The 18,806-nt window shown below is 39.7% G+C and overlaps 1 protein-coding gene across 1 annotated transcript in view; it reads right to left on the reverse strand.

Moving 5' to 3' along the window:
- Positions 1 to 2,517: 2,517 nt before the first annotated feature.
- LOC118556365 (follistatin-related protein 4-like) overlaps positions 2,518 to 18,806 on the reverse strand; it is a 53,057-nt gene continuing 36,768 nt past the window's right edge. The window contains exons 7-8 of the mRNA XM_036134025.1: positions 7,101 to 7,210; positions 2,518 to 6,936 (exon numbers count right to left, since the gene is read on the reverse strand). Of these exons, the coding sequence (XP_035989918.1) occupies positions 6,234 to 6,936; positions 7,101 to 7,210 (813 nt within the window). The 3' untranslated portion in view covers positions 2,518 to 6,233. The remainder of the gene's footprint in view (positions 6,937 to 7,100; positions 7,211 to 18,806) is intronic.

The following is an 18,806-nucleotide window of genomic DNA, read 5'->3' on the forward strand; positions in this document are numbered from 1 at the left end:
TTAAATTAGAGGAATTCATACCCAAGCATTGCAGTTCCACTTTATATAGACCACAGCTGAACGATTTAAATGTGAAAAGGAAGAATTGAAAAGCCTGATGTGTCCCCTGTAAAAGGAGCTGCTAATATTCTCCTTCAGTGTTATGTTCTTAAATTGAATAAATAAGACAATTTAATTGTTGTAGCTAAAACATTTTACTGATTTATTGAGACAATGAGTTTAAAAGAGAAAATGCCTCTTGTCATGAAAATTAGAAGTGCTGTAAATTGTTAAAATAACTGTCAAAGATCATTTAATTAACTTATTATGCAGATAATAGTATTTGGCAGCAGTCCCGAAAAGATTAAATCCCATCATTGTTGGATGATGGATTAATCTTTTCAAAATTTGTTTCCCAACAGAACCATCTCCATCTTCTCATACTTGTTCTCTTTGGGGGGGTAAAAACAACAATATTTATAGCTAGTCATAGATATATTCAAGAAAACACTTTATTTTGGATTCAACTAGCAGCCATTGTTTGAAAAAGTCACTCTTGGAGGCGGATAAAAATGATTTTAACAATATATTTATTTCCATTTTTTCTTACAAAACAATTCCCTCGTAAACCAGAACACACAAAATGCATAAAGAAAACTGTACAGTTTCATGTCATGTCTGAACGTGTTCTAACATGAACAATGTTATCTACAACAGTGGTTCCTACCAGGTTCTATCACACCAAGCGGTTTGGCTCCGCAGCTCCTTACGTCAGGGTAAAAGACAGGTTCAGAAATAGTCATGTTAACACAGAGGGCCGATCCACATAAACAACAGGAGCTAGCCAACGTGATCCGCAAACACGGGGGCAGACTTTTTAGCTCTCGCTCTCCTTGGCTCTAGTAGTGGTGTGGCTTACTCATGAGAGGGCAGAAAAGTGACTTTAACAAGCAGCTTTAGGTAATTCTGGGCGATCACTGCGAGGTCAGAGGTCATGTTAAAGAGTTATTTGATCACATGCAGTTTTCAGCACTGCCCAACATAGTGGGACACAGATTTAGAAGGGAGGGAATCGGATAGTATGGGATTGTAACTTTAGGAAGCAGAGCCAAAAAAATAGATTAAATTCAACTATTTCTTTCTATAAAGACAGCAAAATGTAGTCTGATACATTTGTCTTCTCAGTGCAACAGTGGTCTAATAATCAACAATTTTGTGCTGATATTCTCAAACTTTTATTTTAGACACCAGAAATGTTGCTTTTCCGTGGTAGATTGGCAGCAAATATCGGTCACAAACAGGAATTTCACTTTTTTTTTTTTTTTGTTCTTACATCTTGGTTTCAGCTCCATACACTGCATCTCATCATGGAGCTACAGTCACAACTACGCATAGAGAGCTAATAATGACATTTTATTTGGGTTGCTGTGTGTGTATATGTGGGGTGGGGTGGGGGGGGGGGGGGGGGGAGAGAGGGCACACAGCAGCAGTATACTCCAAACTACACATGCTAAAGGCAGACTTTGACATCTTGGTTTGTGGAAATTAGTATGACTTTTATATTAGAGATAACTGACCTGCCAAATTAAAAGCCAGCAACGGCAACATTTCAAAGGCTGTGAGTACTTGTGATCTGCCCAGTTCTTATTTTATACACTAAATATACAATTTCCTATTCCATAAAGTGTCCTTTTCCACTTTTTATCATGTCACAACCACAGTGTTTTTTATGTACTTTGGGATAGACTAAACCAATTAATGCAAAATTGCAAAGTGGACAAAAAACCATGAAGGATAATGGTTTTCATATTTTTCAGGCAAATCATCTTGTGGCGTTTGTACTTCAACAACATGGTCTGCAAGTGTTGATTTACGTGAATGAAGTTACAATGGTAAGGTTTTTGAGATATCTACCAGCTTTGCACACTGAAGACAAATCTTGCCCAATCTTTGCTAAATAGTTCAGGCTTAGAAATTATTGTTAAAAGGGGCTCTCTTGAATTTAAATGGCAAGACTTAGACACAATGGACAATCACTTTTTGTCTAGGCTTTGATCTAAACCTATCTAGTGCATTTTTGGCTGTGTTTAGGGTTTTTGTCCTGCTGGAAGGTGAAACTTCACCCCAGCGTCTAAAACAGTTTCTTCCAGGATTTCCATCTATTTAGCTCCATTCATCTTACCATCAATTCTGAATAGCTTTGTTGAACCCTACCCCATAGCATGATGCTGCCAACACCTTGTTTCACCATAGAAATGGGAAATGTGCAGTATTTGTTTTCTGTCATACATTGCGTTAAGATTTGACAGCTAAAAGTTTGCTTTTGTTCTCATCTAACTAGATAGCCGTCCTCTACATGTCTGCTTTATTCCTTGTATGGTTTGTGGTAAAACTGCTGATTAGGCATTTGCTGGTTCAGTATATAGGTATTCAAAGTTATTAAAGGTTAGTTTAAAAACCAGCAAATCTTTTACATTTCATCTTTCCTACAGCTTGAGTCCTGTTAATGTAGAGGATTCACTGGAGATTTGTCTGGGTGTACGAAGCAACACAGCACAAAATTTTGGCCACTAAGAAGCCGACTGCCATTATGTGTAAAAGAAATGAAAGCCACCCATCACTCTTATCAAGGTAACGTTTGAAACTACAGTTGGCAAGCAGCATGCTGCCTGAGCCTCTAACTAGCAATCCAGACAGGCAGTCTGCAGCTAATCTCATTTCTATACATCTTGAATTTCTTACTCAAGGTACTCATTATGAGAATATCATACCGCTCCATGAACACTGACGATTTATTTTGGCTTTCTCAGAACAATGATTTTCTTCTCACATAGCTTCCATAAAGTCCAGATATGTGGAATCTTGTACTTGTTCTGATTCTCCCACCTATACTGTATTATCTCTGCAGCTGCTCCAGAATTAACAGGAGCCCCTTGGCTGCGTCTCTGATTAAAGCTTTCCTTTGTCTGGCCTGTCAGTTTCTACAGGCTGCTTGGTAGGTTTACAGTTGTCATCCTTTTTGAAGTTTCAGATGATGGACTAAACATTGCCCCATGAGATATTCAAAGTTGAAAGCTGGGGTAGGTTTGAAAACAAGATCCTAAACATCTTCAGTACATGTCTATGTTCCTTGGAGCGATTTGCTAACATCATGTTGTTCTTTTACTAATTTTTCTCTAATTGCTGAAGCCATCACATAACTTTTTTTCAGATGACATAACACAGGTGGACACTATTTAATAATGACATTTTTTATAAGACAATTTGTTGCACTAGATGGTATTTAGGGGTACATGTCTACAGCACATTTTCAGCTTGTTTTTAGCAAAGAAATATGTTAATCCATTTATTTTTCTCCCAATTATACACTACTTTTTAATGGTCTATCATGGAAAATCAAAGTACATTGAAATTTGTGGTTGTAACATTGAAATATGCATAAAAGTTAAACTTTTTAACTTTTACTCACATATAAGATAAATCCCATCATTCAGCTCAGTGCCCAACCTTTGGAAACATTCTATAATAATTAGAGAAAATATTTCTGTCACAGTCAAAGCTAAAAGATGAACTTGTGGTTGTTGATAAAACGTATGGACACGGACTACATTCTGTCTTAAACTAAACTGTGACAAAGATGTTCTTGTTGCAGACATTAGCCCGGATGATGGCAAAAGCCAAATGCACAAGTTAGCTGTTTTACAACCTGACAGTTTTACCATTTTTCTTCTGACAAATGCTGCACTTGTGAAAAATGCTAAACACGTGAGCTGCCTTCATGATCTAAAAGATCAAAGTTATGTCAACATCTTGGCTACATATTTTAGATTAAGGCATTGTGTGAATTTAGTGGAAATAAATCAAAATTCAGATGACTTGTGTTAAAGTTTTGGCTCACTTGAGAAATGAATTTGTCCTCAGAAGCACTGCAGCTAATGAGATTAGGATCAAAGCACACTTGGTTACAAGAAGCAACGTTTTGCTGTCAGGAAAGCAGAACGATGAGCATTTTTAAATATATAAATTTTTCCTTCCTTTTACAATCACTAAAGAATTTTATAAACATTTTTAGGCCTCTACTTAGCATGCGGAAGTAGATTTTTCACCAGTCATTAAAAAAAAACCCCTTTGTGATTAAAATGTTTTAAATTAATACATGACAGTGTTAGCATTATTCTGTAGGAAGGTTTTATTTATTTAATTTTCAAGTTTTGCTCTCCAGCTTAGTGGATTCCTGCCTAATGTGGTAATTTCCTGCCATAGTGAATAAAAAGTGCCAGTGTTGAAGTTAAAGCTCAGCAACTAACACAATATAGGTGATTTCGTACTGGCCATGTCCACTTAGTTTACGCAGCCTATGGGATTACAGTGGAAAACCTTTAGTAATTGAGACCTGCCGTGTTGCTAATGTTGCTTTTTGAATCCGTTTCTGGCGCTGGAGAGGTAAAGTTCAAAGTTGGCCACAAGCTGAAGTGTGCAAACATTTTGATATGCAGTATATAACTGTGCTGCTTTATCATTCTAAATATCCTTAATCAAGTGAGAAAGGTCAAATGGACCTAGAATCAGCTTTCTGATAAATCTTGTAATTTGGAACAAAAGCTGCTGCTCATCAGACGATTTAGTCCAATATGTGAAAGTCATTATGCGTGTAGTCCAAGCTAAGCATTAGCGTATAGGACAGCTCTGCTGTCAAGAGGCAAAAATGCTTAGTGAGGCATTCTTGTTTCCGTCATTATTACAAAAGCACAGAATCTCCAGTGCTGACTGGCTTCTAAAAGCTCATCATTGCAATGATTAGTGCAAGTGGAGAAGCACAATTACACCAAGAATTATGCAGTTACACCAGATAAAATGTGCTATTCTCAGACAAAAAGAGTTGCTGGTATTCGTTTAGTGAATTTTCACAAGAATCTATAGGATCTTTTACTAACCATTATAAACACTTGCAAATGTAGGTTAAAAGTCAGCGGTTTTGTATAAATTACATATTGCTAATTGTACACCTTGTTTTCAAAGAGCTACTCAGCTTTGAGACACAGAACTGGCTTGTGTTTTAGTTGCATGTTTTCAAAAGGTTTCTAAACTACAAAAATTTTCGTGAGTACTTTTGTTGTGATTTAAAGTCCTTTCCAAGAGATAGGAGATGGTCATAAAATGCAGTGGTGTTCCCTGTCCAACTGATTTGAGCTGTCAGTCACCTGTGTGACTCAAAATGCTTATGCTGGCACCTCATTAAAAGGACTTTAAACCTTCACACGGTAAGAGTAGGTGTACTTTTGTCTGCCACATGAGAAGTAGCAGTGTGCCTTTCAGAAAGTTTGATTTTGTTGTTATTCTGAATGGGTGCACAAATGCTCACAGCCTATCACATAGCATAAATGATGCTGCTTTGCCTCGACCTCAGCATACAGGTTAGCATAAACCGGAGTCATTACGCCGAGGGGGATCTGCTAAGTGGCATTTTTAGGCTTCACAGCACAGAGCTGTGCTACAGGTTTGTAGTAAACATGAGTGACAGCGGGGACCCATTATACCACTACAAAGATCACTCAATGTTCTTTTTGTTTCCTGTACGACCGAAACATCCATAGTTGAGTAATGGACCAATTGGACTCTTTGGATAGGCAACGGAAATAGAGGGAATTACATAAGTGCATGAAGCCAACCTCTGCCAGTATGATAATGAAAGCTTTCAGAGAGAGTACAGTACAATACCATGACATAGGCGAGTGAACGGATGTTGTGGTTAGCTTTAAAAGGACTCAGAACACTACACACTAGAGGCAGACAAGACATACTGTTTGTGGTGACTATATGCAGCACTGGTGAAAACGACAAACATGAGATTAACAAAACTGGAAAGCTTTTTATTCTTAAAAAAAAGTGAGCATTGTGCATAGTTCATAGTTGTTACTTTCGCCTCTTCAGGTACCTATTTGCTGTGATAACATGGAAGGAAGTGCAATAATTTACAATTCTGCAAAGTGCACATAGATCACTGTTGCACTGAACGGCATTGACACTTTCTCCCAATAGCAATATCACAACAGATTTTCTTAATATTTTCTCTATTTTAAGTGTACTTTTGTTACAGCAAACTCAGGCATGTTAACCCTTTCGCTCAGTCCCAGGGTCGGGTCCACAAGTTATGTTCACATAAATCTTAATGATAGGTAATTTGGCCTGATTTCTCCCTTTCTCATTTGCTTCTAATTCTAAGTCTTCATTTTTTTTTCACTTTTCTTTTTTACTCATAACTCACCAACCCAGACAACTGTGTTGGCCCTTTTGATGTCTGATACCTCGCAGTGTGGTGTTCTCTGTTTGCCATTGAGGATGAAGAGGGACTCAACTGATGGCGTCACCAGATACTGTCCAAACAACCCGCTAGAGACTATCACTCGGTTGGGCCCCCCCCAGGGCCAGGCCTGGGGAGAGAGAGGCTCTTTGAGACTCCGCAATACCTCTGTGCGGCCTGACGACAGATCAGCAAACAGCAGGTCTGAGCCCGACCTGGAGGCGGCCACAACCACATGTTGGTTTGATTCCGTGAAAGAAGGCTGGAAAACCATATCGGAGACATTTATGGGCTCATCTATTTCTTGGTTCAGTTTCAGCTCCCCCTGGAAGGACACTGTCTGTACCGTCAGCTTAGAGCTCCATGGGTCTGGTGTCACTACGTAGCGACCGTCTGGCGACACGTAAGCCTGACCCGTGACGTTTTGATTCGGCCCAATAACAGCATCTGTCACGCTGTCGATGAGAAGCTGAGCTGGAGCATGCAGAAGGCTCTTGCTCTGGCACTGGATGAAGTAGAAGCCGCTCAAGTGTGTATAGGCCATGCTGGCGGGGATGCAGCTGTAGTTTTTCAGGCTGATGGTCTTGACACGGTGGAACGTCTCAAGATCAATTTTGTGGACCGCCGGCTCATTTTTGAGGAAGACAAATGCAAACCTACAAAGCCAAAGTTCAAGCAAGAGGTTAATTGCCTGTCAAGATTTTTTGGGGAGACATGATTATTTCACATGGACATTCTCATTTGCTCTTTCCTCATTTGCTGTAAATGAGCAAGCAGCAAAGCTACTGGAGATTTTTCAGGTCAGAAGTGGCTGGTTTACCTCACGTGAGTTATGATGAGGTTAGTCGGAGGGATGAAGAAGTCGTTCACCCTTTGGAATGTGGTTCGAATGGCATGATGAACTTCACCCACACTGGTTTGAGGAATTACCTGAAAACATACCAATAAATGTATAAATAGATGCCATTTGTAAAATGCAAACTTTACTGCTCTTGATGAGTTCAAAGCTTTTGTGATCCAATCTATATATGTTTATAGAAGCAAAACATAACTCCAACAAGTTTCTACATATCTGCGTTGTGAAAACTGTCTAGAAATCTCCACTACCTTGTAAAGGTATACATAAGTCAAGAACTTCATTTCCAAAGTTCTATGTATTTAATTGTAACTTTGCGACAGAAGTTCCACATGATTGTGGTGGAAGAAAAATTATGCATTACTTTTTATCATTACAAATATCAGAAAATTGTGGTGTGCATATCTCAGCCCTCTCTAATAAAATCTAATTACAAAGTGACCCAGGAAGAAAGCATCTTGGTGCCTGCAAAAGACAAACATTCTCCTTGCAGAAAAGAAACCCTTAAAGTGAAACCCAGAACTACAAAGGAATGGTTTAGATCAGGGGTCCCCAACTACTCATTTAGAGGCAATGTCCTGCAACATTTGTGTCCCTGTTCTGACACCCCTGAGTCATTTTAAGAGTAATAAAAACTGTTTCTACATTTCTGAAGACCATCAACTGAAGAACTGGTGATCGGGGAGATATGTAAAGAAAGATGTTCTGTTTTCCAGCCTAGATGGACAACTACAAACCACCAACAATCTTTAAATTCAGTGACTTCCCTGTAAGTTGTCCTGTTTGAAGATATAAATTAATCTTTCAATAAGCAGCATGTGATATTTGAGCTTCCCTCGAATATCCTGCAACTTTCTTTTTTCTTATCCTCAGGTAAAACGAAGGCTCATCTGTCAGATCCTTACCACAAGAGCTTGTTCAGGTGACACCCCCATACATCCTGAAACAGATAAACATCTGCAGTTTATGACCTGAGCTGATGATATGTGGCTCTGCCTCAGTTCTCCGTAACAGCATCTCACTCAGAGATGGTTGTCTCAGGAGAACAAACCACTATAAAAGCCTCATCTCTCATGTCATCCTCCTGGCACTGAATCAGCAAGTTTGCAAAGTGAAAGGGATGTTCACCGACCTTCAATATGCCTCTGAAAGTTCACAAAACAAGCCTCATCGTGCAGACTGACCCTAACCCTAATGATCTGAGTCAAATCGGAGCAAAGTGTTTGATAGAGCTAAATAAACAAAACTTTTTGGCTGCACACAACAAAAGTCAATATGTAGGATGCAAAATGGAGTTTAAGTCTACAATTGTCTAACCTTTTTTGAAGCAGCTACATGCAAAGCCAAGAACTTGCTTTACATGTAGCTCAAACTACCATATTTTTCAGACCATAAGGTGCACCTAGATTGTAAGGCATACTAAATATACTTCCAATGTGTGTAATGTTACTCCACCCCTTCACATACACAGCTGTACACCCATATCTGTTGGGGGGGACAGAGTTGGACTACATTGTCCTGTTTCTAACATTAGGCTGAAAATAAACATAACTTATATTGAATTAACCTACTAGGTTTATTATTGCTAGCGCGTACTCCGGGCGCAGGCTGCCTAAAGGCTCCCACATACTCGAGCGTACTTCGCGCAAACTGGGGGTTTGGTGGACTCCACGCTGACTCTCCGAATGTTTTATCCTTCACAGTCCAGTGTACTGTTGCCGACATTTCTTGTGACCAATTCCTACAATTCCCACACTTTCTGCCATTGGGATGAAGCTGTGGAACGGATGTTAAAATGTGTGATTAGCTAGCTGAGCACCTAGAGTCGTTTCTTTTCCAGCATGCTCCCTCCTGTTAGTGAGAACAGAGAGGTACTGTGATGCCTCTTGCACCCAACTTGCAACCCCCTGCTTTAAGTAGCGGGTTGCAAGGAGTATCAAGCTTAATGTCACATATAAAAAAGTTCGATGTAAAGACTTCTTGCCTCCAAGAAGTTTATAGTGTGACACCGTGTACGCAGTCATGACAACTGAGCTTTGCGCGTACCTGAATGTGCGGAGTCTGCCTCCGCGGAGTGAACTACACCTGAGTATGTGGGGGGCCTTTACATGAATGCACTTCTAGCTTAGATATTACAGTCAGGCAGTCTTGTAGACAGCTCAGGGACCCAATCAGGTAGTGACACAGTGTACCGTAATGCTCCGAATATCCATTGAGCAGAGGGGCTTTGTTGCTTACCAAAGTCATACTTACACAATTTAACAGATTTTTGAGCGCATTGTACCACATAAAATCGGTCAGTAAGCACAACGTGATCATATATAAGGTGCACCATAAATTTGAGAAAATGTAAGGATTTTAAGTGTGCCTTACAGTTAATACGGTATTGTAAAACTACCCTTTTATCTTCTTGCCACTCTAACCACTGCCCACCTCCCGGTTACGAATGCGCTCATATACACCCGCTCAACACAATATAGTTGTCAATTATGAGTAAGTTGTTCAAAAGAATGAAAGTCAAGTGAAAAAACTGAACCAAATCACTTCATTTCTCAGCTCAGTTGAAGTTGGCTCTCTCCGTTTTATTTGTACGGCAACCCAAACTTTTAATTTGTACTTCAATTTAAATATTTTTCTTTTTTGTAAGTGACCGCTGGCTGCTGTTTGTAAACATAATCTTTATGCTGTTCTTTGTTACTTGATATTTTTGCCAATAAATTTCTGAGACGCACAAGAAAATGCAATAGTGCCGACCCTACGCTAATGCTACGCTAACATTATCTCAGATCATCGAGTCGAGGACAAAACAGATTTTACATCCCATTATAGAATTCATTCTATATGTTTATAGTATTAATCTTAGATGCTGGCCTTGGAGGCTGCCAAAGTAGCCGCCGAGATCTTCCCAATTTGCCGATATATCAGTTAACTGTCAGCTCCAACAAGCTGAAATCCTGTTATCACAAATCCAATTATGTACGCATCTTCCACGTCCTCAACGGACAAAATAGACAGACACACAATCTTCTATTTCCCACAAGAATCAAGTGTGTATCTAGCTGCATGTACAGAAAATTTTATCAATTGCGTTGAGTGACCAGCTGACCAGATTCATGGTTTCCAATTCAAATGAATTGCAGAAAAAGGCTCAAAGAGTTACAAAGCGGTAGCCTCGTGAGACCATCCTGATCCCGCGAGTTTTCAAGGTTTCACTCGCAGATCAGTCTGGCTACTCTCCGTTGAAGAAAATTTGGAGCCGTTCACCAAACGAACGTCCAATCAGCGTTGGCTTTGAGGCGGGTTGAGGTGTGACGCAACGGAAAGCGCGACAGTTCAGTCTAAACAACATGGCGGCTTCAGCCGATGAAACTAGCGTTAGCGTGGCTATCGAGCAAGTTTTATCGGAATTACAGAGTATTTCTTTGCAGAGTAACGAGCCTTTACCTGCAGCAGCAAGAGTAGCTTGGCTTGTGGTTGTGTTTTCGTCGTCGCTCGTAACAGAGCGACGACGAATCTGATTGGTTTATTTGGCCCGTCTATCACCAACATAGGCCAATCAGCTAACCAGTATTTTCGCCCCTTCCCAAAATTACTTCAACGGAAGGTTTCCAGATGGATATGCGGAGCAAATCTATCTGGCGGAGTCAGGTAAACAAAGCGGCATACAGACAGATAAGCAGGAGAGGAGCAGAAAAAATGTCTGCCTTCATCAAGAGCCATAAGAAGGATATAAGCCAGAAGAAGGATGAATCTGAAAGAACTCCAATAGTCCTGACAAGTAGAGGTGTTTAACCCTAAAAGCCAAACTGTATCAGCAAAGTGCCTTACAGCTGTGAGTCGAACATGAACATCTTTGTTAGTGGGTCATGCAACGGCACATTCATAATAAACATGGCAACCCATTTTGAACAGAATGGTTGAAAAATAAATTTTGCATTTCCCCATTAAAATCAATACTTGAACTCTTGGGGAGAGACCATAGATGAGCTTTGCATAAACAAATTTTTACACAACTAAATGCATTAAAGCAAAAACTACTCCACAACAATGTAAGAGACTTATAAAGATGTGGAGAAGACAGATACTCGAAGCTATTGTTACTAAAGGATGTTAAACATTGGATTGGGTGTACTTAGTTAAACTCCAGTTCTATATGGTCATTCTATATTAAAGAAAAAAAAAAAGGTTTACAAAAGCTAATCGACGCTGGTAAAGACCAGACCATCTTGACTGTGTTGCAGTACTTAATTTATTAGGTGCATTTATTAAAATCAGCTGTACATACAGTGATTTGATGCAATAAATGCACAAAATAATTGTAACCCATTTTTATTCAAGTCAGATTTTACTGAACTACCACCTTCTACACTTCTGACTCCCTGGACAAAAAAGCCAGGATGAAAAAAAACGGTAAGTTATTTATGCCACACTCTCACAATACATTTCAGTTTTTTTCCTTCTGCACTTTTTCTGAACTCGGCTTTTAAATAGAACATAACACTACAATTCTTTATGCTTGCAAAGTAAAATATGAAAAAAGCCTTGTTAACAAAACGTCATTACAACCATTGCAGAACTGTGGCATTGATGAGAGTTAATGAGTTTAATCTACAATCACTCATGTATTATTAGGCAGCTGCTGTGGTCTGCTGTGCTGCAGGTGCTCTTTACTTAATGCCACAGGCATGCCTTTATTAAAGCTCATCCTTCGATTTCATATCCACACACTCAATGACGAGACCAAATTGACTTTCTCTCTGCTCCCTTCCTACCTAAAGGGGAACATGGATTTTTTTTATGTATTTTAACTATTTTACTCTACAGTAAGATTATGATGTTATTAAATCTCATATTTAGCAAGCATTCATCAACAATAGTTATATTAATTCTCTTGTGTAGGCATCATTTTGAATATTTTAATATTACCTCTTGAATTGCATTTTGCACTGGAATACTTGTTGCTCCTGGGGAGCAAATTATATTGTGGAACATGAGGTGTTTTTCCCCCCCCCATAAGAGGTGTTTTTTAAACTAGCCTTCCCTTCATGATTGGCAAATCACTTAGTCTTTTGTATGATGACATTGAGTGTCTTCAAAGGTATCTGACCCATTTATTGTCAGCTATTGTAAACATTTTCTGGATTGAAAACTGTATTTATGGAGATATTTAGCTTGTAAATGCCCTCCCACATGACCTTTCACCCCCATGCTTGACCATTAAAATAAGGTTTTTGTATTATGTTAAAATGAGTTTGTGGTTAAAGAGCTTTAGTCTCATCTGACCAAAAAACTTTGTTCAATGTATTTCTTGTTTGTTCAGATGTACCTTTGTAAACTTGGGCCTTACCGCTGTGCTCTTTTTAATAAAAACAGATTTACTCCTAACATCCATCTGTCAGTTTTCTTTAGATGCTTAATCTTTGCTGGATCACTGGAGGCTGGTGCAGTCAATGACTGAGAGGCAGGGTGCACCCAGGACAGTTTGGCAGTCCATAACAGGGCAACAGATAGGCACAGGAAAAACAACCACATATTCATGTACCCCCACTTAATGGCATTATAGAGTGACCGATTAGCCTAACAGGAATGACTGGATAATGCAGTGATACAGGAGTACCTGGACAAATACCCACACATACACTGGCAGAGGATTTAAACATCCCACAAAGCAAGCAAGTCTTGTTGTGAGGAAGCAATACTAATAAGTGTTCTTCTATGCAACTCCACAGTCCCTAAATAAACTTTTTTTTCTGTCACATGTCCAATAAAGCCTATTATGGAGAGATGCACATTCTACTTTCACATTTTAAGGTACTTTCATCAATCTTAGCTTAAACAAACTTGCTTGGAAATCTAATTGAAGACCAGCTAGACCAAAAGTGGGAACAAGTCGGCAGAGCACAGAGAAAAACGTGAAAAATCTTCAAATTCTGAGTAAATAGTGATTTTCGTTTTATTGTAAAATGTGCTAATTGAAGTTATGACTTAATCCTTCAGTGCTTTAAATTTCCATTTCGAAGGTTATAAAACAGTAAATTTTGTGTTTAAACGCGGGATGTTTTCAATTTAAAACTAGTGTCTGCATGTCTAACTAAAAACTACCGCTCATTAGTATGCCACCTTTGTGTGGCTCCGCGGAGGCTTTTGTTATGCGTATCGGCCAATAAGCTTTGTGCTTGAAGAGAGCAGATGGCTACTTATGCAGCTACTTAACTCTGAAAGAGAAACTGCCTTTCTGTTACTTGTGCAGAAGATGGACTGAGCTGAACGGATCTTCAAGAGCGCAATTGCGGTTTGCTCAGCGATCCACGGTGGGAGTACATATTGACCAGGACACACATTCTGTAACAGGAGAGGTGAAGCGGAACAAGATGGCGAAGTGACTGCAAAACTTTGGCGAATATTCAAAGTTTCCAGCCGGTATTAACCGTAGATTATGGAGAAAGCTTTGGACTCGTGGCAGAGATGCGTTAACGTGAATGCATTGCGCAATACCCTAACCGCTGTAGTATGGCACTATGGGGTGGGAACATTTTTTACCAGGATGCTGGACTCATTACCAATTCTGTATCAGGAGAAATCAGCGTTTGCAGATAAAGCATTCCTAGATCCCAGCTAAAGAAATAAAAAACTTAAACTGTATGTGTTGTAATTCATTTTGTGAGCTTTTTACGGCACTAGTGGCTCGTTATTTGTACAGTAGGCTGACAGGAAAGGGAGTACGAGAGAGGGGGAGAGACATGCGGCAAAGGACCACAGCTCGGAGTCGAACCTGGGTCGGCCGCATCGAGGACTAAGGCCTCCGTACATGGGTCGTGCGCGCTAACCACTGCACCACAGAAGCACACCCCATGTGTTGTAATTCTGTGGGACAGTTGAAAGATGTCTGTTCAATGCATAGATCTAACACAAACATTGTAATGCAGAGCTGTAAATTATCTTTACATGAACAAATTAGTACACTAGGTTTATCTGGACCCTCTATTGACAGGCATTGAAGGGGTTCGAGGTGTTGCAGCAAGGTAGGCAAAGTAATTCAAATTAACAGCTTTTGTTTACACCCCCTTGGCTGGGGTTGATTCTAAAGAAACTTTGAGGCCTGTTTTCTCACTAATCTTTGCAGAGTACCAACATTCAAAAGGTCATATAAGGCCCGTTTACACTACACCTAAAAACCGAGCCATGCCGAGACCAGTCCGAGCTTGGATCAGTTACCCAAGACAAGCCAACCCATTTACACACAAAGCTTATCTCTGTTCCTTGGTTGCTCCTCGCCTCCTGGTGGCGATCTGGGGTACTACCGCTCTCTGAGATTAAAGGTGGAAGCAGCAAAACAAAACAGCGGCGCCCGTCACATTCAGGAAGTTATGCTTGATATTGTGATATTTCGGTGTTTGCGGAGAGTCAGGGAAAGAAGGCAACCATTGGTGAATTTACTTGAGAAAGTTGGCTTTTTGGGAAGTGGATGAGACAAACGAACGTCTAATAAGGATTTACAGACGCCGGAAACAATGACAGACGCTGAGGTCCATCACACTGCTAAGCAGAATCATCACTGGAAACCGTGTGGCACGGTAAAGAAGCTAGAATTATTATGAATGTCTGAAATTTGTTTGAATGGAGTGTGAATCGGGACGTGCAGCCAGACACGGCGGAAAAAAACGCGGACAGTCAGCTGACTGTAAGGGAATGACGCGGTCTGCTCATGCGCTCTTTATCAGAAAACCGGGCCAGAAAAAAAAAACCAGGCCGAGACCTGCTCAGGAACTGGTCTGCAGTTAGCGCGGTCCGGTTATGTTTAGCGCGGTCAGGTTCAGTCTGCTGACCGTTTACACAGTCCGAGACCAGTCCGAGCTCGGACTGGTCTCGGCTCGGTTAAAAAAGTGTAGTGTAAACGGGCCTATATTCTTCAATTGTTTGTTGATTTCCAGAAGGTTGACATCATTGGAAAGCTTAGAGTCCAGTCTTTCAGAATCTGTAAATGACTCAAAACGGGCCCAGGGAGACTTGTTCCTGGTTTTGCTGTGGCCGGTCACATTTACATAATGGCTGCTTTCCTGAATGTGTTATGGAATAAATTCTTATAACATCAGATCTTTTTTGTGTGTGAACAATCCTGGTGTTTTTCTTGTTTTAATACACACACCTGAATGCTTTAGACCAGAAAACTGACAAAATCTCATCTTTGAGATGTTAACATTTGTTGATGTTCTGTAAATCATTTCTCCTGTTTATTTAAACAGCAGCTCACTTATTTATATATGAACAAGAGTAGATGAACCATTTTTACTCACTGGTTCTGCATATTTGTGAAATACCGACTGTGCTACTTTATCCGTAAAGCCTCAGAAATGTCCACATTTTTTAACACGACTATCTTGTCAGCTCTCTTGCTTGACCACTGGACAATCTGAAAAGGCCATGCCTTTTCCTATCTGGCAGATCCTTCCTTTGTCTTCTCTAATGAATTGACAATCAACCTCCCTCTGATATTTACACAGAGATATTGAATCATCCTTAAACCCTGCTGCTTAGAAATACTGCAGGCACTGAGATGAATCCACATCTACACCAATTTCCACAGCACAAGTGCTCAAACAGAGAGCCACAATCATACACATGTATGATCTGGTGAAGCGAAGCCATATTTCTGGTTAGCGACAGGATGGTGCAGACCAGGTCAATTACTTTCAGTTCAAATTATATTATTAGACCATTTATTTTTGTTGTGATCCATGTGGCCTCCAATCCATTTTATGGCGTCCATGCAATTGCGTTTTTTGATAGATTCCTGCCCTGCTCACTGATCATTCATTACTTGTGGAAATATGCAGGGAAGAGAAGTAATTGATGAGATGAAAAACACATGTTTGTGCTAAACATATCCCTCTGGTTGATTCCAATTAAATGAGAAATTGTTTTGTCTTTGAAAAATTATTTTTCACAGAAAATGTTTGAGACGACTCCAATTTACTGTTGAAACCAGCTGCTTATATACGCTACGATAATTATGCCTTTAAACAATTTTGGTCCGCCCAGATGATCAAGATGTCATGTCTTTGGAAGCTTCTGAGGTTGATTTGAAACACATCTGTGGATGTTTTAAACACCTAAAACACTCTTTGCCCCTTTGTGTAACATAATTGGAAAGTCAAATGAAATCAGCCGACATATCAGGAAGAGAATTGCTGACATTCATCTGTTCAAACACTTATAAGCAAGTATAAACACCATGGGACTGTCCAGCCATTATACACCTTGGAAAGGACATGGTTTTGTGTCCTAGATATGAACATGTGTTGGCCTAAAATGTGCACAGCAATCCAAGAACAAAAGCAAACGACCTTGTGAAGATGCTGGTTGAAGCTGGTAAGAGTGTGTCATTATCCACAGTGAAACAAGTACTGTACCGACATGGACTGAAAAGCTACTCTGCCAAGAAGAAGCCATTATTCCAAAGGAAACCCAGATTATAGTTTGCAATTGCACACAGGGACAAGGAATTAATTTTTGGAGACATTTCCTGTGGTCAGATAAAACTAAAATGTAACTGTTTGGCCATAATGACTATTGTTATATTTGGACGAGGAAGAAGGGGAAAGCTTTCAAGCCTGAGAACACCATCCCGACTGTTAAATACAGGGGAGACAGCATCATGTTGTGGGGTTGTTTTGTTGCAGGAGGGACAGATGCACTTCATAAAATAGATGCTATCAAGAGGAAAGAACATTTTGTGGAAATTCTGAAGCAACATCTCAAGACATCAGCAAGAAAGTTGAAGTTTGGGTGCAAATGGGTCTTCCAAATGGACAATTACCCAACACACACAGCTAAACTGGTTACAAAGTGGCTTAAGGATAACAAAGTCAATGTTTTGGAGTGGCCATCACAAAGCCCTGATCTCTGTCCTATTCATAATGTATGGACAAAGCTGAAAAGACGTGTGGAAGAAGGTGGCCTACAAACTTGGTTCAGTTATACCAGTTCTGTCAGGGAATGGGAAGGATATCCAAAACATTTGATGTCCTTCCCATTCATACAGTTTAAAGGGAAGGGTAAAAACATATATGAACTTCAAGAAAGTTATAATAAAGTCTACAAAATATCACTTTCATTATTCTGGCATTTAGAAAGTAGTTATAATTTTGTTAATAATAACAGACCTAAAACATGTTTATTCAGTTTTTCATATTTGATGGGGAGAAAAAAGACATATGTATCTTTTTATATAGTGTATGTAAACTTCTGGTTTCAACTGTATCCACCAGGATAACCAAAGCTGAAGTGTTGAAAACTAACAGATTGTAGCCCCTAATTCTGTGCAGAAAGAATGCAGAAGTGAAGAACTGGCCAATAAAAGCACACAGAAATACAGCCTGCTTGGTCTCACAAATTGTAACTTAGTAGAAACTGTTAAAGCCCACACACAAATGGTGGATTTCTTTTTACCCACTGATTTTGCCAATCCATAGTGGCACCTTCGGACTCGCTACAATCTGCAATAAAGTACCAAATTTCTAAGCAACTGACACCTTACAGTATACAGTACATATAACAGCATAAAAAATGGGATTTGTATTATGATTTTAAAAGGGTGAGACTAAAGATCTGTAAAAAGCCTTAAAAGACATTTATCATTTATCGGTGTAGTATAATTTCAGCCTGAAAATGTATGAAAAATCAAACTTTTGAAACATTTTGTGGAAAAAACAACTCCAAATTTAAAAAAAAACAATTATTACAAAATGTGGGCAGATGGCTGCTAATACTAAGCCAAGTTCTGCTAGAGGTTTACTTTGTCAAAAGAGAGTTTTTCTTTCCATTATGAACACGTGCATTGCCCAGTATGAGAGACTGCTACAAATAATTTATGGCAGGTTGGCTGGCTGTGTAGTACATGTAAAAATAATCTCCCATATTTTTTATGTCTTGATTTTGGGGGTAGGATGGAAAGATGAAAGCCTTTAGTTTAATTTTGCAACACTACATTTAAAATCTCCCAGAATCATGTAAAGAAATGTGTTATGGTGTGAAAGCATCGCAAAGACAAATCTGCACATAAAAAGGACAATATACCATTAGTGAACCACAATGATGGCAGCATCTTGGTTTGGGGCTGTATTTCTTCAGCTGAAACTGGGGCCGTAGAATGTGGAGATTATTCTCAGAGCCAAATACCAGTCAATGTTAGAACAAAAACCTGCTGGCATTGGATGAAATGCTGAAGATGAACGGGAACTTAATCTGTCAGCACGACAACAACTCCACAAACACAAATTAATAAAAGAATGGCTTTACCAGAATAGATCATCCCAACCAGAACCCAGACCTAAATTGAAAGATTTGGCTGATCTGAAGAGAGCTCTGTCCTGAAGAGACCCTCATAGTCAGATGGATATCAGGGTTTCCCCCAGCGTATTATAAGCCTGGTGGGCTGCCAGGCTTAACTCCCCCCCCCTCCAGGCTAATCGTTGCCTGTTTATTTTAAATGCATCGATGTTTCAGAGCAACATAAAACTGTGACTAAAGTTCCCATCTGGGAGAAAACCTCCAAGTCAAAATAACTAACATGCTAGCTGTGATTAGCTTGGCGCAAACCACGTTGTGCATCCCTCCTTTGAGCCGCATAACGCAATGCACCCCACACCCAAATGGTAGCACACGTACTTC

Source organism: Fundulus heteroclitus, unplaced genomic scaffold, assembly GCF_011125445.2.
Source record: "Fundulus heteroclitus isolate FHET01 unplaced genomic scaffold, MU-UCD_Fhet_4.1 scaffold_72, whole genome shotgun sequence".
Taxonomy (NCBI): domain Eukaryota; kingdom Metazoa; phylum Chordata; class Actinopteri; order Cyprinodontiformes; family Fundulidae; genus Fundulus; species Fundulus heteroclitus.